General features: G+C 52.7%; 1 protein-coding gene across 12 annotated transcripts in view; it reads left to right on the top strand.

Annotated features, from left to right (window-relative positions):
- Nucleotides 1-500: 500 nt before the first annotated feature.
- MPRIP (myosin phosphatase Rho interacting protein) overlaps nt 501-12,796 on the top strand; it is a 131,401-nt gene continuing 119,105 nt past the window's right edge. For 11 of the 12 annotated variants that reach the window (XR_009049987.1, XR_009049988.1, XM_057715578.1 and 8 more), the window contains exon 1: nt 683-910. Coding sequence is in view for 10 of the 12 variants with exons in the window: in XM_057715578.1 (XP_057571561.1) it covers nt 788-910 (123 nt within the window). In the remaining 2 variants the exon portion in view is untranslated. Of the gene's footprint in view, nt 911-12,796 lie in introns of all 12 variants that reach the window. The other variant, XM_057715592.1, reaches the window with a different exon arrangement.

Raw genomic sequence — 12,796 nt, forward strand, 5'->3', positions numbered from 1 at the left:
GCCGCCTCTCCGCGCCCCCGCGTCCGCCCGCGTCAGGGCGGGAGGCGCGGCTGTGCGGCTCCCCCGAGCGCTCGCACGTCAGGTACTTGGGGCAGTACGTGGCCTTGCGGACGGCCACGCGGGGCCAGCGCGCCGAGGGCGTCGCGCTTATTCTCCCCGCGTGGGCGAGGGGCCGGGAGATCGCTGGAGCTGTGGGCAGAGCCCGCCCGGCCCCGCCCTCGGGCCCCGCCCCGGGCCCGCCCCTCCCGCAGCTGTCAGGCCCGGCGGCCGCGCGCCCGTCCACCAAGCCTGAACGCCCGACCACGCCCCGCCGTCCTCCGCCTACACACGTTACCCTGCGCCCGGCCGCCTTTGGTCCCGCCCCCGGCTCCCATTGGCCAGGGGGTTTCTTTGTTCGCCGGGATGCGTCGCTGCCATGGGCCCGCCGGGCCGCCGATCGCGCCGGGCCGCGGCCCCGCCCCGCGCGCGGCCCCGCCCCCTGCGCCGGCCTGTCGCTCCCTCGCGCGCGCCCGCCGCCCTGAAGTGCGCCGGGCGCTCGGCTCCCCTTCGCTGCGGCCGCGGGCGCCGAGGGCGGCGCGGGCACCGAGCGCGGGGACCGGCGGGGCGGCGGCGGCGGCGGGAGCGGGCGCGCGAGGCCGCGTCCATGGGCCCGGGGCCGGCGGGAGGCGGCGGCGGCGGCGCGGGCGGGCGGCGGGGGCCGCGCGCTCTGTGAGGCGCCGGCCTGCGCGCGCGGCTGGAGGCGGCGGCCGGGGATGCGGCGGCGCCCGGCCTGAGCCCGCGCCCGGCCATGTCGGCGGCCAAGGAGAACCCGTGCAGGAAATTCCAGGCCAACATCTTCAACAAGAGCAAGTGTCAGAACTGCTTCAAGCCCCGCGAGTCGCATCTGCTCAACGACGAGGACCTGACGCAGGTGAGCGGGCGGCGCGGACAAAGCGGCGCCCGGTGACTCATGCGTCTCGGCGGCCGCGGGCGCCCGGCCGAGCGCGGGAACGAAGCGCGGGGTCGCCCTCGGCCGCCCGGCCCCGCGCGCCCGGGGCTCGCTCCGGGCCGCGACCCGGGGCCGCCGGCGGGGGAGGGGCTGGCGCGGCCTTCCCGCCCCGGGATCGCCGCCCCCGGGCCCTCGCCCCTCGTCCCGGGGTGGGGGAGGGGGGGCGGCTCCGCGCGCCGTGGCGGCGGAAACCCGCCCCGCGTGCCCCGGGCGGGGGTCCCGGGCCCGGCCGGCCCCTCGGGAGCTGGGCTCTGCGGGCCCCGCGGCCGCCCCCGCCGCGCCCTGGCCTCTGCCCCCCGCCGGCGGCCCCCGGTCCCCCCGCGCGAGGCCGGGGGCGCCTTCACGCTCCGGCCCCCCCGACACCGTCGGGGCCGCTGCTCCCCCCGGCACGCTGCTTTCCAGTGGCCCCTCCTGGCCGTGTCTCTTGCTACGAAGTGTTTACACGGCCGGCCGAGCGGGGGGCGGGGCGGGGGGGACGGCGCGGACCCGCTGCCTTCGCCCCAGCAGCCCGGAGGAGACTCCTGGTACCCGGGACCCAGAGCTTCCCCCCGCGCCCAGGGCTGCGGAGTCAGCGTTAGGACGGCGGGGCCCGTGTCCTGGTGGGGTTCCGGGCTGTGGGTGGGCTTCGGAGGGAGATGCCCTCTCCTCCGCTGGACGCCTTACCCTGGGAAGCGGTTCAGGTGGCGACGCGGGTCCTGGACCAGGAGTCAGGAGACAGAGCTTCTAGGCTTGGCACTCACTTGCAGCTCCGTGACCTTGAACAAGTCCCTTTGCCTCCCTATACTTTCATTTCCTTCTCTGTAAATTGGGAGCAGCGATCCCTGGCTCTCCTGCCTCACCAGTCTGTTGTGACAAGCAAGGCATAGTACCTTATTAAACCTTTTCCTCTTACAGTTTGAAAAACAAGTGAACACGAATCACCTGCAGAATAGTAAACTTGGATTTAGGAAGTTTGTGGGCTTCCCAAGGGTTATTCTGAGAGCGTTTTCTGGTTATTCCTGGCAAGTGCCCAAATTGGGTGTTTACACCTCATAGGGCTTGTTTTCTGATTCTTAAACTTAGATGAAATAGAGTGGAATCTGCATATTTGAATTGAATCTGTTTTAAAAATGCTGATTATTAATTGGATTGGGGGGGGGATGTCGCAAATTTAATAGTACCTTGCTCTTGCAGGGTATTCACAGTTGAATTGTCGGTTTTGAAATAAGCCTGGGCCCTCCAGGGCACAAGTGGAGTGGTAGTTTCTGAAATGAGTGGGGTTATTTGTGCTGGGAGAGATTAGACCAGTCTTCTCCCTCCCGGGATCTTTCAGGAAGAAACTGCTCTTGAAAAGAGGAGGGAGACTCAGGGCTGTTGCCAACAGCCTTAGCCGCTGCTCCTTGTATCCGGCCCTCCCCCAGCCTCTTACTCTCATCCTCATGGCTCCATTAGAAAACCTCAGCCTATCGGTTCCCATCAGTCTCCCCCAAGTCCCTGCTTCCTGTTGCCCCTCCTGCCCTGAGCTTATTTTAGACCGACAAGGCTGGAAGATAGATCAGTGATCACTGAGGCCACCTTCTCTTTAAGGCATTTATCCTGTAGTTCTTCTCCTGTGCATTTCTTTGCATACATATGGACTCAAGTACAGTTAAAAAAAACTTTTAAAATCTAAACTGTATGTGTGTTTCTGGTCTGCAACATATATATTTTTTGGTTTAATGATGTTTTATAGCCATTTTCATGGTAATATATATCAATATACCAAACTTGTTTTGCATGTTGTACTATCAGGGATGTACCATAGTTTAACCATTCCCTTATTACTTCTGGGTTTTGTTGTTATAGACAGTGAATGTCTCAACGAACAGCTTTCTTACTGCTTTTGGGTGTGTGTGTGTGTGAGAGAGTGTGCGCCTGTGCACACACACGAATGCGAGTATTTCTCTGGGGGCAGATATCTAAAAATAGAATGGCTGGGTTCACATCAAGTGCAGTGATTTTTTTTCTTTAACAGATAATCAACAGTTGTCTTCCGAAAAAGCCTGTATCATATTATTACCAGGATTGAGTATTATCAAATTATTTAATTCTTCACTAATTTCCTTAGGTACCAGTGAGGTTAAGCCTTTTTTTTTTTTTTTTTAATATTTGTGGCACACAGACTTAGTTGCTCCACTGGCACGTGGGATCTTCCCAGAGCAGGGCTCAAACCTATGTCCCCTGCATTGGCAGGCGAATTCTTAACCACTGCGCCACTTAGGAAGCCCAAGCCTTTTTTAATAATATTTATCGAATATATTTTGTTTCTTTTGTGGATTTTCATATTATTTGCCCATTTTTCTATCGGGTTAGTTCCCCCCTCCCCTTTGATTTGTAGGAGCTTTCTTTGTTCTCTTTTCCTAAATTTATTTATTTATTTATTGGCTGCGTTGGGTCTTCGTTGCTGCACATGGGCTTTCTCTAGTTGCGGAGAGCAGGGGCTACTCTTCATTGCAGTGTGCAGGCTTCTTATTGGGGTGGCTTCTCTTGTTGCGGAGCATGGGCTCTAGGCACATGGGCTTCAGTAGTTGCAGTTCGTGGGCTCAGTAGTTGTGGCACATGGGCTTAGTTGTTCCACGGCATGTGAGATCTTCCCAGACCAGGGCTCGAACCCCTTTCCCCTACATTGGCAGGCGGATTCTTAACCACTGTGCCACCAGGGAAGTCCATGTAGGAACTTTCTGTATATACTCTAGGTCAGGGGTGCACAAACTTTTTCCGTAAAAGGTCAGACAGTAAGTAAATATTAAGCTATATGGGCCATGAGACCTTAGTGGCTGCTATGGAGCTTTGCCCTTGTAGCACAGAAGCCGTTGTGTGAAGCTGCTGTAGATGAGACATAAACTAAGGGGTATGGCTCTTTCCAGTAAACCTTTATTTACAAGAGCAGGCAGCTGGCAGGATTGGCCTGTGAGCCTCGGTTTGCCAACTCTCACTCTAGGTGTTAATCTGGCAGCTGTCATACATTGTCTTTAGTTGTATGTACAATCATTTCGCTTTTTATGTGGTAGTCTTAAATATGAATGCTGCTAAATTTCCATGTTTTACTTTATAGTTTGTAGTTTTAATGTCATCCTTATGAAGATTTTCTTTTCAACATTATAAAATAGTCTCTAATATTTTCTTAGTTCTTTTATAGTTATTTTTGTGCTTCACTTTGTCTGTTTTTTGGCTGCATTGCTCGGCTTGTGGGATCTTAGTTCCCTGATCAGGGATAGAACCCAGGCCCTCGGCAGTGAAAGCATGGAGTCCTAACCACTAGGCATCCAGGGATTTTCCTATGCTTAGCTGTTTGATCCATTGAACTTGTGATTTCGGAAGATAATTCTGGCTAAAGCAGAAGCTCTAATAGATGCTCTTGAAGAACTCTAGGTAAGTGTCAGTAAAGGTCTTCTCCAGGTCACTGCTGGCCAGGAGGGAAAGGAGTCATCAGACACTAGAGACAGGATATTGGCAGTTGATTGGAGGTGGGGACTGAGGAAACCTGGGTGGATAAAAGTACCTTTAAATGGGGTTGAGAATAGCAGGTTTGGAATAGATTTGGGGGAATGGGGAGGAGTGAAAAATAATGTGGTAAATTTGACTTTGAGGAGGTGGAGGTCCAATTCGGTCCTTGGGTGGAATCACCCACTCAGGCAGTGGGTGGTTAGAGCTGGAGGAGGGGTGGGGCTGGTAGGAATTCTGAGGTCATGGGAGCGAATGGAGTCACTCAGGAGGCTGAGTAGAGTGAAACGAGGAGAGAGGAAGCAGAAGGGTTGGTGGTTATGTGGGAGCAGCAGGTTTGGAACTGGGGTTCCAGCCTGGGTTCCTGGTGGGTATTGACCTGACATGATGTTTCATCCTCCTGCCGACTTGTGCATCATTAGGAGTCGCTTTTTGTGGAAGGAGTCACCAAACTTCAGTTCTAGTTCCTGGTCTAGCACTGTTTTATTGTGGGACCTTGGCTGGGTTGTTTGTCCCTCCTGGAAAATGAGCAGGTTGGTTTTGATCTTTCTCAGCTCTTCCAGTCCTTCTATGTCTCCCCTCAGTCCTCCTGGTCTAATTCTGCCCCTTGCTGTGCCCATACTCCACTGTTGGGGCTGCTGGGGGCTTGGGGTAGGGATCCCAGACATAGAGGTGGGTGGGCCAGGACTTGGTCTCTGTGAATCATTTCATCAATCATTGCATCACTTCTCTTTGTTCCTGTGACTTTCTTACAAGTTCCAGGGTATGGAACTTCTTTATTTGACTTAACATTTGTCTCAGAATCAATGGGAAGATTTCACGCCCACCCATTTTAGAAGATTTGTGATAATTCACAGACTGGTAGATAGTTTGGCAAGGGATGTGGCATAAGTCTCAGACCTTACTAATGGCCAACAAGCACATGAAAAGATGGTCAACGTCATTAGTCATTAGGGAAATGCAAATTGAAACCATAGTGAGGTAACACTTCATATCCACTAGGATGGCTGCAGTAGAAAAAGGGATAGTATTAAGTGTGGTGAAGCTGTAGAGAAATTGGAGCCTTATGCACTGCTCATGGGAATGTAGAATGGTACAGCCGCTGTGGAAATCAGCTTGGCAGTTCCTCAAAACAGTTAGTATATGACTCAGTGATTCCATTGCTAGCATATACCCAAAAGAATTGAAAACAGGTATTCAAACAAATAGTTTTATGCATGTTTGTAACAGCACTATTCACAACAACTAAAAAGTAGCAACAATTCATCAGTGGGTGAATCGATAAACAAATTATGGTCTGTCTGTGCAATAGAATCTCATACCGTTATGAAAAGGAATGAAATACTGAGACATGCTACAACACGACTGATCCTCAAAAACATGCTATTAAGTGAAAGAATCGGACACAAAAGGTCACATACTGTATGATTCCATTTATATGAAATGTCCAGAACAGGTAAATCTGTAGGAACAGAAAGCAGGTTAGTGGTTGCCAAGGTTCTGGTTAGGAGGGAACGGGGAGTGCCTGCTGATGGGATTGGGGTTCTGTTTTGGGGTGATGAACTATTTTAGAATTAGGTAGAGATACTGTTTGCATAACATCATGAATGTACTAAATGCCACTGAATTGTTCACTTTAAAGTGGTTAATTTTATGTGATGTGAATTTTAACTCAATAAAAAAAATAAACATGCAAGAATCACACGTACACACACACATGCATACACACGCACATACACACACACACATCCCAGACCTGCCCTGTCCTCGTGTCATTGGAGTGAATATCTGATTATTTCTAGAGTCTAGACGAGGGATTGGCAAACTTTTTCTTAAAGGGCCAGATAGTGAATATTTTAGGCTTTGTAGGCCCACAGGAAAAATCAAGGAGTTTAGGGAGTTACTTATATAACCGTTTAAAAATGTAAAAGCCATTCTTGGTTTCGGGACCTTAAAAACATAGCCAGTGGGCTAGATGTGGCTTCTGGAGTGAGCACACGTAGCTTGCCAGCCCCCCTGGGTTAGCCAGCCCTGTCCATAGAACTATAATGTGAGCCACGTATGTAATTTAAAATTTTCTAGTTGCCACATTTAAAAAGTAAAAAGGAACAAGTGATATTAACTTTAATTGTATTTTATTTAACCTAACGTATCCAAAATATTATCATTTCAACATGTAAAGAAGCTGCTATATGCACTTTTACTTTTACAGCACCTTTGGTCCAGACTAGCCACTTTCCAAGTGCTCAGTAGCCATATGTGGCTGGTGCCTACAGTGGTAGATGGGGTGGCTCTGGCTGCAGTGACCTGGCCCACAGCTGGGTCCTGGAGACCCTCAGGGGAAGTCCAGGATGGGAAGGCTGTGCTTGTGGGTTTTTTCTCCTCAGCCAGCACTCGGATTCCTGGAATGCAGGTGTTCTTGTGCTGTTACTTCTGTTTGCATCCCCTTCTTGATGTCTTTTTTGCCAACTTCAGGGGGTTCTTTCTTTGAATGTCACTTCTTTTTTAGCGCCTCCTTTTACTTTGAGAGCTCTGGGGTTCCTCCTCCAGGGCAGAAGAGAAGAGGGTCAGGGCTTAGTGGACCTGTGCTGTGGGGAGCGAGTGAAAGTCCGGGGTGGGGTGGCAGGGGCAGGCTTACACGCCCCTCCAGGCACATGGCAGGACATGGTGACTGCATTCTGTACAGTCCTTTGTATTTGCTGAATGTTTTGAGCTGTATCCTAGCTGCTTTTTCCCCTGCGTTCTAGCCTGCTACTTGACCTTTCTCTCCGAGTTCTTGTTTTCTTGCCACGCAGAAGGACTACAATTGAAGACCTGTGTTCTGTTCTTGGCACAGACATGGCAGGGTGACCCAGAAAGGTTGCTATGTTCTCCTGGCCTCGGTTTCCCACCTATAAAGCAGGTGCCCCCATTCTGTTCACAGGGAGTGGTCCACTAATGGAATGGATGGAGAGTACTGACCAGGCCTGTGGAGGCTACTGCCTCTCCTGTGGGGAACAGCCTTTGTTTGGGCTCTGTCCTGATGACTAGGACCCTGATGCTGTTTAGCTGAAATAAATTTGACTTGGAATATTTATCTTTAAATTGTTCCCAAGCTGCCAGCTAGACTTGAAAGAGAGGAGACAGCATTGCAACCAGGGAAAAGAGACAAGAGGGCAGTAATACCCTCCTGCCCACATCCTCATACTGTGGGGGGAGGGAGGCACACAGGGAGGAGTGGTGAGCACTGGGTGCTGATTTTGAAGCATTTAATCTGAGAAAACAGGCTTTTCGTTTATCCTTGGAAACTTACTCTCCAAGCATCACTTTCCCATCTGAACCGACATGGTTGGATCAGGTCAGTGGTTTTCAAACTTTAATTAAATTGCGGAGCCTTTTACTAAAGGAATCTCGTACAGAAATGTGTACAAAACGGAAAAAGTGACACGGTGTGAGCGACAAGGGGTTGGAGCTTGGCCTCTCAGCCGTCTCTGTTTCCCACCCATGGGACCTCCAGTCATTTCTGAGGGCTGCAAGGGGCAGGTTTGAAAACTGCCCTAGATTTCGTGGTCCCTTCGGTTTTAGCAGCTTTGGGCTCTGTGAAATCGTCTGTGGCTCTTTCACAGCTGTCCTGGGATGGGACCCCTGAATGCCCAGCTCCACCGCTCCTGTCATATTGTCACTTCCTTTGGGGGTGAGAGAGGGCTGATTCGCTGGCATTTTGTCTCTGGAGACTGGAACTAGAATCTTCCAAACCACTTGCTGGTTTTCTCAGTCAGGGTCATCTTAGTTCATGTGAAACCACAGCCTGGTTCTTGCCCGGAGTTTGTAACCCTTCCGGCTCCTTCCTCCCCTCACTCAGCTTGGCGTGTGCGCTGCTCTGGATGGTGTCCTGCCCGGTCTTGGGGGCAGCTCACGGTGAGAGTGAGCAGATGGCCCTGTGGAATCCTCCTGAGCCTGCATCACACTGGATCAGGTGTTGTGTATACCATGACCTCCTTCCGCCATCTGCAGCTGGGGAGGTGAGCGGGGCTGGTGGCAGCTTGGCCACCTGTGGAGTAGGGGACGTGGAATTTTAGAGAGGTTGGGTGCCTGCCTGAGGTCACTGAGCTGCCTAGGGACAGGGCTGTGTTCCACGTGGTTCATACGCCAGCCTTTGTGCGGCCAGGAACCCATCCTCCCTCTTCTTGGGAAGCCACTTTGACTTGTTAACTTGGTACGGTTTCAGTAGGAGGCTGGAGGTTGCAAACTAAATTAAAGCTGTTTAGTGGACTTCTAATTCCTACCCCTGGGAGGAGGGACCCGAGGGGCTGGGTGCCCCCCCCCCCCCCACCGAGGCAGGTGAAGGGTTGTCCCCATTAGCAGATGGAGCCACTGAGACCCAGACAGGGTCAGCCTAGGTCACAAGAAGGCCAGTGCAGTTTTTTTCAGAGTTCTGGCCCCACTGTGTCTGATAGCGAGTGTTAACCTCTGCTGCTAGAACAGGGCCTGGCCCTGACTTGCATTCCCTAGTTTGCTGGGGGCTCAGGGGGCAGGTAGAGCATTTCGCAGGTCCTCACGCAGCCTAACATCTCAGTCTTCGGGTGTCTCACGTCCCCTGGACAGGCTGCTGGCCTGTTGCAGTGACCACACCTTTGGTGCAGCCATGAACCAAAGGAAGGACTGTTTTCCCCTGAGGGACTCAGAATCAGGAAGTAGTTGTGTCTTTGATCCTCAGGTCCTAAAGCTCTGGTTGAAACAGGCAGACCAGGGAGACTCCATGTGCACCTTCAGATCTGTGTCTCCCCTCCTAGGATCCTGGCCTGAAGCTAAAGGGGCTGGGCTCGGTGGGGGGTGGGGTGGGGTGGGGTTGTGTGGCAGCTGCTGGGAGTCCCAGTTGAACCAGAGAAAGAGTCCAGGTCTCCTGGGTACCACACTCAGAGCTTCTCTACCTGGGGCTGGCAGGTCTTCCACTTGGGGACCACTATGACCTAGAAATCTGACACAGTCCCAATTTTAGTTTACACGTGCTCAGGTAAGGGAATGGGAGGGTTGAGGGCAGGGGATTTCAGCTCAGATTTGGGTCTTATGCTGCTTGAGCAACTTACTCAGAATTTAAGTGTCTGCATCCCTCCTTTGAAAACTGGGGCTGCAGTAAGACCCGTGTCTGTGGGCGCCTTGAGGATGGTGGAAGATGAAAGAAATAGCAGGCGTAAGTGGGTGTGTAGTCAGCGCTCAGTATACAGGGTTCGGTTTGTAAGCTCTGACCCAGAGAGGACACCTGCCTCTGGGACAAAATTCTGCGGGATGGCTGGTCCTCAGACTCTCTTTCTGTCTACCCTGTGCCCACAGAGCAGAAGCCTAGGCTGCCTTCTTTCTGTGAGCAGCGTCCCCACATCAGCCCCTAGAGATTGGAAGGGTCATAGTCAGTTTGCTTGTGTGGGTTTGATTTCCAGAACATGTTTAAGTATAAAGAGTGAACTGATTTAAGAAAAAAAATTATTTATTTATTGGCTGCGTTGGGTCTTCGTTGGCTGCGTGTGGGCTTTCGCTAGGTGCGGTGAGCGGGGCTACTCTTTGTTGCTGTGCTCAGGCTGCTGTGGCAGCTTCTCTTGTTGCGGAGCACGGGCTCGAGGCGTGAAGGCTTCAGTGGTTGTGGCACGTGGGCTCAATAGTTGTGGCTCACGGGCTCTAGAGCGCGGGCTCAGTAGTTGTGACGCATGGGCTTAGTTGTTCTATAGCATGTGGGATCTTCCTGGACCAGGGGTCGAACCCGTGTCCTCTGAGGTCCCAAGTGAACTCATTTTAAGAATTTTTAGAGTATAAGAAGAGGCAGGACTTCCCTGGTGGTCTGGTGGTTAAGAGTCATGCTTCCATTGCAGGTCTCACGAGTTCGATCCCTGGTCAGGGAACTAAGATCCCACGTGCCACGCAGTGCAGCCAAAAAAAAAAAAAAAAAAGGAAGCGAAGAGACCAGGTACCGTCAGGCTGAGACTTACCATTAGAGTGTGTGGGCTGCTCCAGAGGCCAGCAGCCAGTGCAGAACACAGCAGCCACCCCCGAACACCTGCCACACCCAGAGAAGTGCACACTGCAAGTCCCATGAATGGCAGTGGCAGATCCTGATTTCAGAAGTCACTGCATGGCAGTGTCTGTGTGGCCATCAGCAAGGTGGGAGAGGGTTAAGAGAAGCTGCTTATCCTGCTGGTGTCCCTAGGAGCAGTTTTCTGGGAATCCAGGTTCTCTGCCCCTAGGCCTGGGTGAAATGGCCAGAGGAGGGTAGAGAGCAGCCTGGGCCTAGTCCTAGATCCGTGGGCAGTGAGCAGATCTGGCCAGGCCCTTTGGTCGCCAGCGTTGATTAAGTCACCTCAGCTGGCGGGTGGGTCCTCTGGTTTCCTCCCGTGGCTGCCCCACATCCTTTATCGACCACAGACACTCTTCCACGGGGTGGAAGCTTCTGTCAAGGGGACCCTTCCTTGGGGTCTAAACAAACAGATTTGGGTTCTTGTGAGAGCCTGCGAGCAAGCTCTTCCAACAGGCAGATGCTGTCTCATCCCCACCCATGTTTCCCTTCCCTGCTAGAAACCGTGTGAGGTTAGGGTGTCTTCTTCCTGGAAACTGGGCCAGCGAGCCGGCCATGCAGCTTTCTCTGGTGTGATTTTCTGTATTTAAATCGAAGGAGCAGTTGACATGCTTTGGGATTATTTATTGTGGCAGTGGTGGCATTCATAGCTAACGATAATTGCTGTGTGCCAGGTCACTGTTTTTTGGGTTTTTAAAAATTATTTCATTTATTTTATGGCTGCATTGGGTCTTCATTGCTGTGCACAGCTTTCTCTAGTTGTGGCGAGCAGGGGCCACTCTTTGTTGCCGTGCACAGGTTTCTCATTGCAGTGGCTTCTCTCGTTGTGAAGCACAGGCTCTAGGCGCGTGGGCTTCCGTAGTTGTGGCTCACGGGCTTTAGAGCGCGGGCTCGGCAGCTGTGGCGCACGGGCTTAGCTGCTCCGCGGCATGTGGGATCTTCCCGGACCAGGGCTCGAGCCCGTGTCCCCTGCATTGGCAGGCGGATTCTTAGCCCCTGCGCCACCAGGCAAGTCCTCTGGGCCACTGTTAACTCATTTATATTCACAGCAGCCTCGTGAAGTAGAGAGGTAAGAGAGCTGAGATGGAAGGAGGTCCTGGAACTTGCGGGGGCCGCACGGCAAGCGGCAGAGCTAGGATGCACCCCAGTCTGACCCGGCCTCCTGCTCGCACTGTTGCCCGTGCGGACCCGGGGCCTCAGCTAGGCCTTCTGGACCTTAGGTGTCTGGCCGTGTGCGGCCCTTGGCCCCGCGTGTCCGGGAGCTGAGGGCTGCCCTGCCAGAGGGGGTGTGTGCTGCGAAGGGTGCGGCTGGAGGATGAGGCTTGCGCTGAACTTGTTAAATTTCCTGTCTCTCTCTTTTTTCCTTCCGTTGGACTCTCCTGTACGACCTGTCACTTTATAGGAAGCACTGCTTTTGAGGGACAGGGTGTGACTTTTTCCTGCAAAGCCATTGCTTCAGAACTTTGTCCCCACGCATTCTCTAGCATTCCTCCCTTTGCCCGGAATGGCGTCATGTTCCAAAAATTCCACGGCCATGGGCTTCTTGTCAAGCCCAGACAGGGAAGGGACTTTTTAAAGTGTCCCTTTCCCCTCTTCCTCCAGCTGCTGCCATCCAGGGAGGAGCCCTGGGCACGGGCTGGGCTTGCAGGGCATGTGTGTGGGCAGAGGGGCCAGCTGGCAGCTGAGCTGGGGAGTGGGAGGGAGGATGCCCAGCAGGCCGGTGGCCTCGTACCCTCCCATCTCTGGGCCTGGGATCTAGTGAACTCTGTGTATGGGTTTTTATTTTTGTTTTTGTTTTCAGATAAAATTCGTGGAACGTAAAATTAATTATTTTAAAGTGTACAGTTCAGCTGCATTTAGCACATCCACAGCATGCAGAATTCACCAGCACTCTGTAATGTAAAACATTTCTTCACCCCCAAAAGAACACCCCATTACTGACTATGGAGGCGTTACACCCCACTCCCCACCCCCCATCCTCAGCAACCACCAATCTGCTTTCTGTCCCTATGGATTTACCTATTCTGCAAATTTCATCAAAATGGAATTGTAGCAGTTGTGACCTTTTGTCTGGCTTTGTGCACTGAGCATGTTTTCAGAGTGCATGTGGTAGCATGAATCAGTGCTCACTCCTTGTTTCTGGCCGAATGTTGCATTATGTGCTGTAGAACATTTTGTTTATCTCTTTGTCTATAGATGGACGCTTGGGCTGTTCTGCCTTCTGGCTGTTGTGAATAGTGCTGCTGTGAACACCCGCATACACACGTCTGTCTAACACCTCCTTTCAGCTCTTCTGGGCGGGGACC

This window comes from Hippopotamus amphibius, chromosome 17 (assembly GCF_030028045.1).
Source record: "Hippopotamus amphibius kiboko isolate mHipAmp2 chromosome 17, mHipAmp2.hap2, whole genome shotgun sequence".
NCBI lineage: Eukaryota > Metazoa > Chordata > Mammalia > Artiodactyla > Hippopotamidae > Hippopotamus > Hippopotamus amphibius.